Source organism: Metarhizium robertsii (assembly GCF_000187425.2).
Source record: "Metarhizium robertsii ARSEF 23 chromosome Unknown MAA_Scf_2, whole genome shotgun sequence".
In the NCBI taxonomy this organism is placed as follows: domain Eukaryota; kingdom Fungi; phylum Ascomycota; class Sordariomycetes; order Hypocreales; family Clavicipitaceae; genus Metarhizium; species Metarhizium robertsii.
In genome coordinates, this window is record NW_011942160.1 from 3,351,386 (window position 1) to 3,364,129 (window position 12,744).

Sequence of the window (12,744 nt, forward strand, 5' to 3'; positions counted from 1 at the left end):
AATGCTACTCGGACGCAGAATTATTGTGCCGCCGCATCTCTGAATTCGAGCGTCACTGGGACTCCTACGGGCAGTGTGGTTCCTGCCACGGTTAAGGGGAGTGCTGCTCGTGGGCTTGGACTGTGGCTTTTTGGTCCATTGCATTGTTCTCTTTTGGCTTTTGAAGTTCTTCTCATCTTGATGGTTGCTATGGGGTCAGGTTTAGTCTTGGGATAACGGGGGGTTGGCCTAGAGAGAGAGAGAGAGAGAGAGAGGGTGCATCAAGGATTGTTATATAGCTGTATGTTGTATGTAATTGCATCGTCATTACAATTACTTCTTCCCCGCAAGGCTCTCCATCAACAGCTCGGAAAGCTGCCTCACACTCGTCTCGGACGTTACCTGACTAGCCATTACATACAAGACATTTCCCAACACACGACTATGCACGTTCCAGGGGCCGCCCTCTCCGTCTGCTCTGCCCAGACCCAAGCTCTCCCTCAACCCCAGGGCGGCGTTGCTACTATATCCCACGCCAGCTTCATCTCTCAGGTGGATTGCCAAAACGCTGCCCAGAGCCCATACCCCAGCCACCTTGTCCGTCTGGCGCGACAGCCGTTCGACAAACTCCCTCGGCCACGTGGACCACACGTCAATCTGCGCTTCACTCTGGCTAGACTGCTGCTGCGTCCACCCTTGTGCCTTTGCCCAGTCCCATTCCCCACGGTTCTCCATGTCCTGCATCTCCTTGACCGACTCTAGAGCAACCTGGCATCCAATCGGGTGGGCGGTGTAGCTGTGTCCGTGGAGCAAAGCGTCCGTCTTGTCGGGGCTGAGGAAGATTTTGAAGATGTTTTCCGACGCAAGCGTCGTGCACAGCGGCACAAGACCGCCAGTGAGCAGCTTGGCGTGAACGGAAATGTCGGGGTGCACGCCCAGGAAGGAGGAGGGCGTGAAACGGCCAAGGCGGTAGAGCCCCGTGAAGACTTCGTCAAAGACGACAGGGAGACCAGTCCATTCGTTAGGGTCTTGCGCTTCGTCCGCGGAGAGGGCCGACTCGCCAAAGAGATGGGAGGACTCGCGGACCGTGTTGACGAGAGTACGTTGGAATAAGGGGTCCCTTGAGGCCTCTGTTAGCGACTGTTTTGGAGGACGGTAGTTTGTTTCCGGACTGGAGACCACTTACACAAACTGCATGCCTCCGGCGCCCAGGACGACGGGTTCCAGCATCAGGGCGCCGAATTTGCGGCCCTGGCTCTTGAGCCGCTGCAGCGTAGACGTGACGTATGTCTTGTACGCTTCGTGTTCGCCGTTGGCCTCGCGGCCCGCGAGGTCGAATATCTCACGCAGCGAGGCGTACGTCCTTCCCGGGCCAAGGCTCTCCAACAGCCCGTCCGCCGCGGAGACGCTCCATTTCCCGTCCCTGCAAAGAACGGTAGGGTAGTCGAGCCAGTGCCCCTTGCCTTGGTACCACTCAATCTTCTCGTTGTAAATGCCCGGCTCGGCGCAGTCCATGGCGCCCATGGTGTCGCCGTGGTACGAGCCTTTGAGTCCCAGGATGCCCAGTTTCTGCGTCGTGTCCCAGCCGTAGCGCTTCCGCGCGGCCCGCAGGCCCATCTTGATGGCGACCTCTATTCCCGTGCTGCCGTTGTCGGAGTAGAAGACGCGGCTGAGGCGCGGGTTCTGGATGCCGTCGAGGAGCGTTTCCGCGAGAGCCATGGCGGGCTGGTGGACGGCCGAGGCGAACATGACGTGGCCGTAGCGGCCGGCGGCATACGCAGCTGCCATTGTGAGCTTCGGGTTCGAGTGGCCCAGGCCTTGCGTCCACCATGACGCCGAGGCGTCGAAGGATGAGCGGAGGACGGGCGTGTCGGGGGACGGGGCCGAGGTCGAGGCCGGCGGCGCCAGTGTCTGGAAGTAGTCGCCGTGGGCTGAGTCGATGGTCATGATATCCTTGGGTCCGACGAGGCTTTGCTGCGTAAAGGGGTACCAGATGTGTTTGCTGGCTCGTGTGGCCATTGTATCCAGGTTTCTTATCCGGGCCGCATGGTTACGGTCCAGTGTCTCGAGTACCTGGCCGATGATTTCAGCCAAGTCCTTGCGACGGTAGTAGTTCTCCATGGCCTCTGCATCCTGCTCGGGATTGTCGTGTTTTTTGGGCGGCGGCAGCAAGCTGGTGACGGGAACGCCGTGTTGCTTGCGGAAGTACTCCTCGAGATAGCGATAGTTTTCATAGCCGTCATCCTTGAAGAGGAGCACAGATTCCACGTCGTAGCCGCGAATCCGGAGAGACTCAAACGCCGAAATTGTCTGCGAGATGCCTCCCAGCCGAGAGTCACCGATTATGAGAGACGGAGCACGCAAGGGGATGTATAAGTCAGCTTGAGTCTTGCCAGAGGGTCCGGGGGAATGTACGCCTCCAGCCGTCTCCATGAACAGCCATCCGTTTCTAGTAGCGCATTGGGCTGCAAAGGCACGGCATTTGGCCAGTAGTTCGTCTTCTGATGGGATGGGCTATGACCATGTTAGTGATATTGGCCTCAGGGGGTGCAATTGGCAGGCTTGTTTCTCTTACTCTTCCAGATGCGATGGCTGCGGTGTGAGGGCTGCATGGTATGTCATATTGATAGAGCGTGTTGCGGGCTACTCCTGGTGCAAACCGGCTTACATGTCTGCTCAATGGAATTAGATGTAAACTGCGGTGCCAAGTCTGGTTTGTTCAAAGAGCAGTCATCTACACAAGAGGTGTTGTTAGTCACGGACTCACGGCACTCGAGTAGAATGAGGCTGCAAAGAGACTCACACCGATCATCAGCTTCATCCTCGGGGCCAGTGGAAACAGGCTTCAGAAATGCCGCATTCTCATCTTTCCAGAGCTTCTTGGCCGTCCGGGCAAGCAATGTGGCAAAGATGGTCTTGCCGACGTCTGTATTCGCGCCGAATACCTGGTACACACGGAGGGAGCGCCAAAGCAGCGAGGCCAACGGCGACTTCATGGTGCCTCGAGGTCCCAATACAACAGGCAAGTCACGCCTTTGACGCAGAAGCCGACAAACACAGCATGGAGAAAGGTGCTGAGGCGTTGGTTCGACTCGGATGTGCGCAGTTATAACAGTTATACAAGGGCTGGCATTGCGGTGTTTTGTTGAGTCGCCGCGAACTGGAGGTACAAGGTACAAGTACAAGGTACAAGGCACACGGTTCTCGGTACTCGGTGTACGGAGTATCCCTGGACCTGTTCACTTATCCTGTGGGGATGCTCCAAGTTGGCGCTGCTAATCACTCCGATCTTCCAGTCTCCAAGGAGAACCGAGGCCCAACGCCCGTCAATCCATGTCGCAACATTGAAGTACAGGGGCTTAAGCCGCTTCACAAGATGGTTGAGCCGAAGACAGCCAACATTGAACATTGAAAACGTCAACTCAAGTTTTCCAGGGGCTGGCCGCGCTATTCGCACGTCGCGTTTCGTTTCGTCGGCCACCGGGATCGCACGGATGGCCAACTACCAGGGGCGTTTCTTTCGGCTTGCGGGATTGAAACGACAACCCAGTGCCCCATGCCGGCTCAATTCAATGTTGAGCTCTGCAAAGCGCTAACCGCCATCATCTTCAATGGTTTGCAGACGATGGGGCCGTGGGCTTGTCCAGCCCACATGTGTCAATGCCGAGATCAATTGACGTTATCACTCCACGGCATTTCCGCAGCAATCCTTCCCGAACTTTCCAAAAATTAAGAAGAAATGAGTCAATTGGCTCCGTCTCGCCGGCACTAATCATGGCTCCCTCCAAGAGCCGCCTAGACGACACATTCAAGGCCCTGCTCGCGCGTCGAGAGCACCAAGGCCGTCTGCGTCGCCTGACTCTCCGGGAACCGGCCACGGTGGACTTCTCATCCAACGGCTACCTATCTCTCTCGACGAACCCAAACATCAAAACAGCCTACATTTCACATCTGCAGAGCTCCTCGGATGAGTTCTCACTGGGGTCATGCGGATCGCGGCTGTTGGATGGCAACATACCCCCCGCGGAGAATCTAGAGTCTCAAATCGCCCAATGGCACGGCGCTCCGGCGGGTTTACTTTTCAACTCGGGCTTCGAGGCAAACACGGGCCTGTTGAGCTGCGCGCCGCAGCCGGGAGACTACGTCGTGTACGACGAGTTGATACACGCCAGCGTCCACGACGGGATGAAGCTGGGCAGGGCGCGGGCCATACCCTTTGCGCACAACCGCGTCGAGGACCGGCCTGGTGAGCAGGAAACCCCGGGGCCGAAACCCCTGGACGCGGTATTGCGCGCCTTGCTGAGGGGCCAGGACGGCCACAAGGTGAGGAGCGGGCAGACAAACGTGTTTGTTGCGGTAGAGGGCGTATACAGCATGGATGGCGACGCCGCTCCACTCGAGCAAATTGTTGAATGCGTGGAGAAGCATCTCGCCCGAGGGAACGGGCACGTAATTGTTGACGAGGCTCACTCAACCGGCTGGATGGGCGAGAGAGGAAGGGGTCTCGTGTGCCAGCTGGGACTGGAGGAGCGAGTATGGGCCCGAGTCCATACGTTTGGAAAGGCAATGGGTTGCGCTGGAGGTGAGTCTTTTTTTTTCACTTTCATCTGGCTCGTCAGATGTCATGGCAGGTTTTGTTGATACCTTTCTTCAGCTATTGTTCTTTGTACGCCGGCTACCCGGTCGTACCTGATCAACTACGCCCGCAGCCTGATATACACCACGGCAATGGGATACCCCATGCTCACTGCTATCCAAACCGTCTACGACTATTTGCAGAGCGGACAAGCAGACGGCCTCTTGGCCAACCTGATGTCTCTCATGCAGGAGACTCACACTCTTCTTCTTTCCGTCTGTCAGAAACATAGTCCTCCGCCCCAACTATTCAGAATCAACACCTCCCCGCCAGAATCACCCATCATTCCCCTATTCTCGGCACATTCGAGGAGTTTGGCAAGACACTGTCAGCAAAGAGGGTACATGGTGCGCCCCATCGTTGCCCCGACGGTCCCCAAAGGCACTGACCGAGTACGGCTATGTCTTCATGCGGCAAATACAGTCTCCGAGGTCCGTGGTTTGTGTACGGCCATTGAGGAGTGGCTTGAGCAGCAAAAGACAAAAGACTTGTCTCCTCGGGCTGACGGGGTGCAACGACCATCAGTCGGCGGTTTAACATTACTGCCCTTGGCCGAGCCTAGCAAACTATAGGATAAAAAGACTACTCGTAATCATGTGCAAAAATTCTCGTTCCATTAACTTTTGTGCTGCTTCCATGTGATTTCTCTACTTATATCTTGCCGGCTTCAATGTCACCAGCACCTTCGACGGGCTTCTTATCAAAGCTCTTCATTGGCTCCAAACCCCATCGGCCAAACATGGCACTGTCCTCATCCCACCCGTTGCAATCGGTAGTCAACATCTTCTCGCCAGTGAAAATGGCATTGGCACCCGCCATGAAGCACAGTGCCTGCTTCTCCTCCGACATGGTCTTGCGGCCAGCGGCAATGCGAATAATCGTCGCAGGCATGACGATGCGCGCCGTCGCAATCGTTCTCAGCATGCTCGTAAAGGCAATCGGGGTGGTGTCTCCTAGCGGCGTGCCCTTGATGGGAACAAGGGCGTTGACCGGGAAACTTTCCGGGTGCGATGGCAATGTCGAAACAGTGTGAAGCAGACCGACTCTGTCCTCGGATGATTCACCGAGGCCCAAGATGCCGCCAGAGCAGACATTGATACCGGCATCTCGCACGTTGCTCAGCGTCTTGAGACGCTCATCATACGATCTCGTCGTGATGATGGACGGGTAGAACTCTCTACTCGTATCGACATTGTGGTTGTACGCAGTTAGTCCAGCTTCCTTCAACTGCTTCGCCTGCTCGGCATCAATCATGCCAAGCGTAACACAGACCTCCATGCCCATGGCTTTGACCCCCTTTACCATTTCTGTAATGTTCTTGAGGCTGTTTTTGCGGCCGCGCATGTCTCGCCATGCGGCGCCCATGCAGAAGCGCGTGCTACCATTCTCCTTGGCGGTCCTGGCGGCTGCGAGGACTGACTCGACACTTTCGACACGCTTGGCTTCGAGACCAGTGCCCTTCTGGTAACGGGTGGCTTGGGCGCAGTAGGAGCAATCTTCGGTGCAGCCGCCAGTTTTGATGTTCATCAAGGTGCAGAGTTGAACTTCGCCCGGGCTGTGGAATCGTCTATGAACAAGACTCTGAGCCGAGGGCGTCAGCATGTTGGTGCTTGTGTCTAGATGGGGGAAAGCCCACTAGAGGGCAATTGGGATGGGTCTGACTCACAGCTTGATGTGCCAATTCAAGCAACGGCTGGTAGTAAATGGCAGAAATCTCCTGTCGTGTCCAATTTTGCCTCGGACCTGTGGCCGCGACGGCATCCTGAAGAACCTTCTTTGCATTGGCCTGTCTAGCGGTGTTCTCGACAACCTCGGGTTGCTCGTGGGCCGCCGTCGGCGAGTCTACCAGCGTAGCGCCAGTTCGGGCCTGCTCCATTGACGGCAGGGCAGGTCTGGAAATGGCTGTTGCCATCCATGGTCCCTGGAATACAGCTGTTGGTCGTGAGCCAACTGACCGTAGTGAATTGAGGCCACTAGTAACAACCGAGGACCTCATTGTTGAGTCGTGGATGGAAGGTATGGTTTGTGCCGCTGAAGATACAGACAGATGGGACAGGCTAGAGATAAGTAGGTAGTTGACAGGGTTCAACCAAGCAACGCTCGGTGATGAAACTTGTTACGAGGACAAAACCACCCGTCTCCGGCACAAGTGTATCGTCGTTGGGTTGTAGGGATAGTCCCGCTCTACATCGGCATTTTTATCTTGAGAGTCCTGCGGAAGCAAACACTCACAGAGTCATAACACTCCGTCGACGAGTTGCTGAGGGAGGGGGTGGGGACTAGAATCGATAGCCATAGCACACCATCAAATACGCAACATCTGGATGGACCGCAACATCGCAAGCGGATCCTGTTGTTTGTCCACTACTCGCGGCTGAATGGGGCAGCCGACGCCAAAATAACCCCAACATTGACAAACGTGGTCTGGCGCTATGCTGTTCTCCTTGTATCAATGGAGTTGATTCTGGTGACGGGTGACGTCCCTTTCCGTGTCGGGGCCGTTCCAGATAATATCCCTGGTACGGCGACGGAATAATGCCTCAACAAACCACTGGCTTGGTGAAGAGATCGATCGGGTGGGGATCAATGGCTGTGCGGCGTTACCAATCTCTATCATGAATGGGGCTTGCAGGCGTAAAGCTCTCTCGACTGTTTTGATCCGTACGGAGTGGTGAGGCTGGGCATGAAAATGCTAATTTGCTGGGTTTGGCATCAAAAACCTGGGGCATAAAAATACCATCCCGTGCATGGTTGTACAAATTCCATTGTGAAATCGAATTCCGGGCAGGTGCGGCTCGTTGAAACTTGCCAGTCCTCTTCAACAATCTAGAGAACCCCACAAAAATACAGGCTTAGGAATCTAGAACGGTGATCGTCAGTGGCGGGCCTTTTGGCACATGCAACTACGGATCCTGTACCAATCAGTCAGCCAGCCAGTTTACACTTTGACAATCAATTCTGTGCCGTCGTGGGACGGATTTGGTCTACCGAGCTAAGCCGACATACTACATCTGGACGTCTGCCACTCCTCAGATTCAAGCAAGTCTCTTTCTGTCTCGAAACGCGGAGACACGGAGAGGTCATCCTCTGATAAGCAACCACCACCTACCGGCAACTCTGGCCGAGGTGACTTCTCTCTATCCCACCTCGGGCTATATCAGGAACAAGATCAGGAACGAGAAACAATGTTGGGCTCAGCCCTATACAACGGTCCCAGGCACTTCCCCAGGCACCAGCTCTCGCCACAGTGGGCAACCATCCGCTGGTTTGAGTTAAGTAGTAACGGTTGACAGGAACGGACCCAATCATTTGACTCATCATCAATTACCCAGTCTCTAGCCATCTTGACAGCGGTGTTTCGACCCTAGGTGTAACTCTAGCCACCGGGGGAAGGGGGGGTTTCGCCTGCTTTTTAGAGACTCCAGATGTCGGCTTTAATTTTGTTCGGGCGACACTACTGCTACCTGAAGATCCTCGCATACTTTATACTCTCTCGCTACCTGACCGAGAAATTTCTGTTGCACACACACTTTGGCAGTTGGTGTTTGAGGCAAATCACCGCAGTGGTCATAGCATCGGGATGATCAGCGTCTGTGGTTTTATTGGAGTCAGATGACCATTTATCCCAGGCCTAGACAATGGATCTTCCTGGCCTTGCCTCTACTCATCACACTGAAGGGGGTGATTCTTTGCCCCGTGCCACCATCAACTTCGGCCTGCGGGCTAGGTCGGAGCATGTTGCGCGTGATCTTTACAAAGAGTCGGTATCATGGGTTCGTTTGGAAGCATTCTATACTCACGCCTTCTTCGTCCGCTTCATGAGTAACATTTAAATTTCGATGCTTGTTTGCTTATATTTTCGGCTTCACATACCTCAGAAAGTCTAGTCCAGTCCTCAGGAAACCAGAAGTTCAAGAGTCAGGGTTGCCTGTGTTTGAATCATCCAGAGCATAGCAGCGCATGAATAAATTTAGCCAATGCGAGCAGCACACGTCAAGAGGCATCACAGCAGGTTTTGTGTAAGCGGCGTCTCCGTCACGCTCTGACAGTCAGGCAATGAAGCCTCACTCGTTGTGAAAAGCTCTGCTCACCAACAAGGGAATGAAAAGGGTACCTAGAATCCCATGAAAGACAGAATTCTTCCGGTACTTTTCATTGTGCCCCATTTTCGACGGATAAAAATAAATCGAGCTATCCTCCTCGATACGTTGTCGGTTCAATGAATACCTGGGCTTGGCCAACCAACAGGCTTCACCACAAATCGCGCACTCTGTGCAACATGCCGCAACACGACGTGACCACACCTTGGGTCATTTCTAGTTATTGTATCATCACTAGCCAGTCAGCCATGTGTTTCAAATCTAATTTCGTGGCACGAATTGTGGATGAGGAACACGGCCTGCAATCCTTCACCGACTGTGCTCGCCGGGGTTAGGATCGCCCAGACCGAGCGTCACAAGTTGCAACAAGGCGACGGTCGTAAATTCATATACATGCATACATGCGACACGACACGCAAGACGAGTTGCTTCGATATACGGACTAGCGTCTGGCTGGCATCAGAGATTATGAGTTGGTTCGCGGTGAAAGCAACAAAACACTCCCGCACATGTTTCGGCCCTTTCCGTTTCAAAACACCAACTAATCGGTTGGCTTCCCGAATTTTGGCAGCTCATTCAGAAGACTCTGACTGGGCGTATTCCCAAGTATTTTGTATTCTGTCAACAGGGATGAGCGACTTACAAAAAATGACGATGACCTGCATAATTGGAGGGACTGTACATGTAGCCGCAAGACCAAATTAGTACGAAACGGCCAACCCCGAAAACAGTGCCCAATCCCCTCCCCATCATCACAGCTCCATCATATTGTCATCAGTTCCACAATCGCCGTGGCCGTTGGCAATGCTACCATCCAATAGCGCTGCTTCTGTCGCATAGCCATTGCTCAACTTTGCTAACACAGCATGGATGCCTCGACAAGATTTTTGGGTGTTTGACCCAGTCGGAATCCATGGAACCCAGATTTGAAAGGCTGCCCAAGGAAAAAAGACAGGACAGCTGACAGGGAAAGGTGTTGTCGGGGCAGTGCCATACTCCGCCCGCCCTATTGACCAAACACGGTCTTTGGACCGCGCTCCAGGGCCCAAGGCTGGAGGGAGGCCCTACCTTGCACCAAGCTATCGAGCAGTTGCGTCATGAATGGCTTGTCGCGAGAAGCACTTACAGACCCTTGCGGGGTAGACGGGCGTGCCAACATGGGGGGTGGTGGTGGTGGCCACTGGTGGTGGTGGTTGAATTATTCCGCACATGCGCCGAAACTTGACATCTGGTCGATGCGAATGGTCATTTTAAAAGGGAGTGGTGCCGCGGCGATCACGATTTCCCTGCTGTTTTTTCTTTGTGTTTTTCGTTCGTTGGTTGTGAATGGCCACGTTCCTTCTGCTCTAGCTTGTTTCCACAGACACGCAACTTATATACCTCACAAAGCCTCAAGATGCCGAGACCGGGAGCATTTGGCTCAAGGTAAGTTTTGCCTATATACACATGTCCTGGCATGGCATGGCATGGCTTGCGTGGGATATCTGCCAGTCTACTCCCGAAACGCACAAGCACTCACATTTACCTATAGTCTTGTCGACCTAGCCAGCTACTTACTCACAAATGGTCCTCGCAAAGTATATCCAGCATCACGACGAGTGCGTGTGATCCACAACAACACTACAATCGTGGATTCGACCAAGGCTGTGCACGTTTGGGAACACGATGGCTACCCTCAATTCTATTTCCCCCTAAGCGAGCTCAAAAACTGCTCCAAAAGAGATATACAGCTGGTGAGGAGTGATGGTGTTGCCAGAGCTGCCGTGGTGGAGGTTACCATTCCAGCAAGAAATGGCATCAAAGAGACCAAGACGGATCGCGTCATCCGATTCACGGATGACAGGAGCCTTGGCGCGTTGTCAGGCCTTGTGCGCTTGGAGTTTGGCGCAATGGGTAAGAGCCAGTAGACGTCGTCCATTCTGCAAACCAGACTCTTCCGTTCTGACAGCCGTCACAGATCAATGGCTTGAAGAAGATATCCCGGTATACGTACATCCCAAGGACCCCTTCAAGCGAATAGATATTCTCCCTTCTTCACGTCCAATAGAAGTCAGAGTAGGGGGCAAGACCGTCGCAAAGGCCGCTTCGTCCGTCCACTTGCACGAGACTGGCCTTCCAACGAGGTACTACATCTCGCCGGGGGCAGTCGATCCCGCCGTCCTGCGTAAGAGCAGCCTCGTCACGAGATGCCCGTACAAAGGCGATGCCGAGTATTACGACATTGTCGTGGACGGGAAGCAGCACCACGACTTGGTGTGGTATTACAGGCTGCCTACTCATGAAAGCGCCGGGATTGCAGGACTACTGTGCTTCTATAATGAAAAGGTTGACATCCTGCTCGACGGACAACTTTTAGAGCGACCCAAGACTCACTTTGGTTAGCATCAAGTCTGGTATCAGTGAGGTATTGCTGTGCATTGTCATGATGATGAGACTATGGCCGTTTTTATATCAATGCAATTATTTTACGCATAAATCGTCCTGCTCGGTTGCAGTACAGGGATTCATGCAGGAACCGAGGGTTAAGAAATGCCCCGATGCACCCATCCGTTTGCACGCCATAAAATATACTTTTAGACACGTGCGCAATTCTCGCATGTCTACAGCCAATGTGATTGGGCCACACTGATCAATCAGCTGTTGAATCATATGTTTTCCTGGGTTTTTTTTTTTCAACAGCCTCTTTTGTTTTACGAGTGGTGGTAGCAGTCAGTGCAGAGTATGTGAGTGTGAATGTGTGAATGTACAGCTATCTCAAAGTAAAGGACGCATGCATGGAAAGTCGACTTTGGTCCCGATGCAATCGGCATTCACACCGAGGAGATAGGAGCCAAGCGGTATCTGGGCCATATAGATGGCATAACTCTGCCGTACTTGGCCCGCGATTCTACGGTCTCTGCGAATCCGCACCAACCGCCCCCCGCCGGGCACGCACCTTATTTACCTGAGTACTTGGACATATCGCCAGATGCCAGTATAGGGTGGGTGCTGTCTGTGGCCACCCCCAGGAAACCTGGCAATGGTGTGTCGCTTGACGGGAAGCACACCGCTCGAGCAGCTGTATAAAAAGACGTAAAAAGGAAATATTTTGTAGTCCCGAGAGACGGTAGGTCTCGAATATTACGGGTACTTTAGTGCAGTGTGACAAATATCTAGGTAGGGAGCATGGTTCAGTATGGCTGGATCAAGATATCGTATATTGGGGCATGGCTTGTGCCTCCTGTGCACACCGGGCAGGATATTGCGCATCGATATGACATCAGGACGTTGTACAGAAGCCAGCCGCTGGATATCAAAGCTCTACGGAGTACGGAGTACCGGCAAGCCTACTTGATTTTCCATGTAGGGTCCTCGATCGAGCGGAATATGGAAAACGTAATCTATGCAATGTGCCTGCATAATCTACGGCATCATCGGCATCCGCTTTGAGAAGTCGGTGACTCAATCTGGGTTGTGGCGACCAGCGACATCAATTTTGCTTGATTGCTTTTCGCGACATCTCGAACCGAGCAGGACGAGGACACGGGTCGGTGATCAAGTCGCACGGCGTACCACGGGCTTGCTGTCTCTACCTGAAGATAGGTCCCCTTGCTGAGCTGAGCGTCAGAGAAGCTGACTCTTTGCAGGTTTTTCGGGGAAACACAAACAAAGATCCATCGGTGGCACAACGGCCTACAATACCCGACGTCTCTGCAAGGCTGCATCCATACCAGGTTCTGCCGCGCCTGCCGTACCGAAATAGAGAGTCGTCATTTTTGCCTGCGTGAGGAATCGGAACCTATCATGACTGCCTAGGCACCCAGATGGCGAGTACCTTGCACCCTGGGAGCCAAGTTTGGCCAGCTTGTTTTTTTGGAAACGCATAAACGCATCGCAGTCTCGATCTCAATATGATGCGCTGATCCGTTCTGCCCAGGTTGCTCATTGAATCCTTGGCAAGGCGAGAAGCGAACAACCAAAAAAGGATGGAACATTGCAAAATCGATGGTAACAAACCAGGCTCGAGACTCCAGTTGCCAGCCGGCCCCA

The 12,744-nt window shown here is 53.7% G+C and overlaps 4 protein-coding genes across 4 annotated transcripts; 2 read left to right on the top strand and 2 right to left on the bottom strand.

Annotated features, from left to right (window-relative positions):
• Positions 1-312: 312 nt before the first annotated feature.
• MAA_05458 (bifunctional dethiobiotin synthetase/adenosylmethionine-8-amino-7-oxononanoate aminotransferase) lies at positions 313-2,975 on the bottom strand (the record flags this gene model as incomplete). The annotated part of the gene is made up of 5 exons (XM_007823456.2): positions 313-1,099; positions 1,166-2,493; positions 2,555-2,571; positions 2,648-2,713; positions 2,783-2,975. The coding sequence occupies 5 exons, from the start codon at positions 2,973-2,975 to the stop codon at positions 313-315; spliced, it is 2,391 nt and encodes a 796-aa protein (XP_007821647.2).
• Positions 2,976-3,753: 778 nt separating this feature from the next.
• Positions 3,754-5,187, top strand: MAA_05457 (Aminotransferase, class-II, pyridoxal-phosphate binding site; the record flags this gene model as incomplete). The annotated part of the gene is made up of 2 exons (XM_007823455.1): positions 3,754-4,561; positions 4,634-5,187. The coding sequence occupies 2 exons, from the start codon at positions 3,754-3,756 to the stop codon at positions 5,185-5,187; spliced, it is 1,362 nt and encodes a 453-aa protein (XP_007821646.1).
• A 79-nt stretch (positions 5,188-5,266) lies between these two features.
• On the bottom strand, positions 5,267-6,611 carry MAA_05456 (Biotin synthase; the record flags this gene model as incomplete). Its single annotated transcript, XM_007823454.2, has 2 exons — positions 5,267-6,196; positions 6,282-6,611. The coding sequence occupies 2 exons, from the start codon at positions 6,609-6,611 to the stop codon at positions 5,267-5,269; spliced, it is 1,260 nt and encodes a 419-aa protein (XP_007821645.2).
• A 3,500-nt stretch (positions 6,612-10,111) lies between these two features.
• On the top strand, positions 10,112-11,097 carry MAA_05455 (mll7342-like protein; the record flags this gene model as incomplete). Its single annotated transcript, XM_007823453.1, has 3 exons — positions 10,112-10,140; positions 10,247-10,608; positions 10,664-11,097. 3 exons carry the CDS (start codon positions 10,112-10,114, stop codon positions 11,095-11,097), a joined length of 825 nt encoding a protein of 274 aa, XP_007821644.1.
• Positions 11,098-12,744: the final 1,647 nt, after the last annotated feature.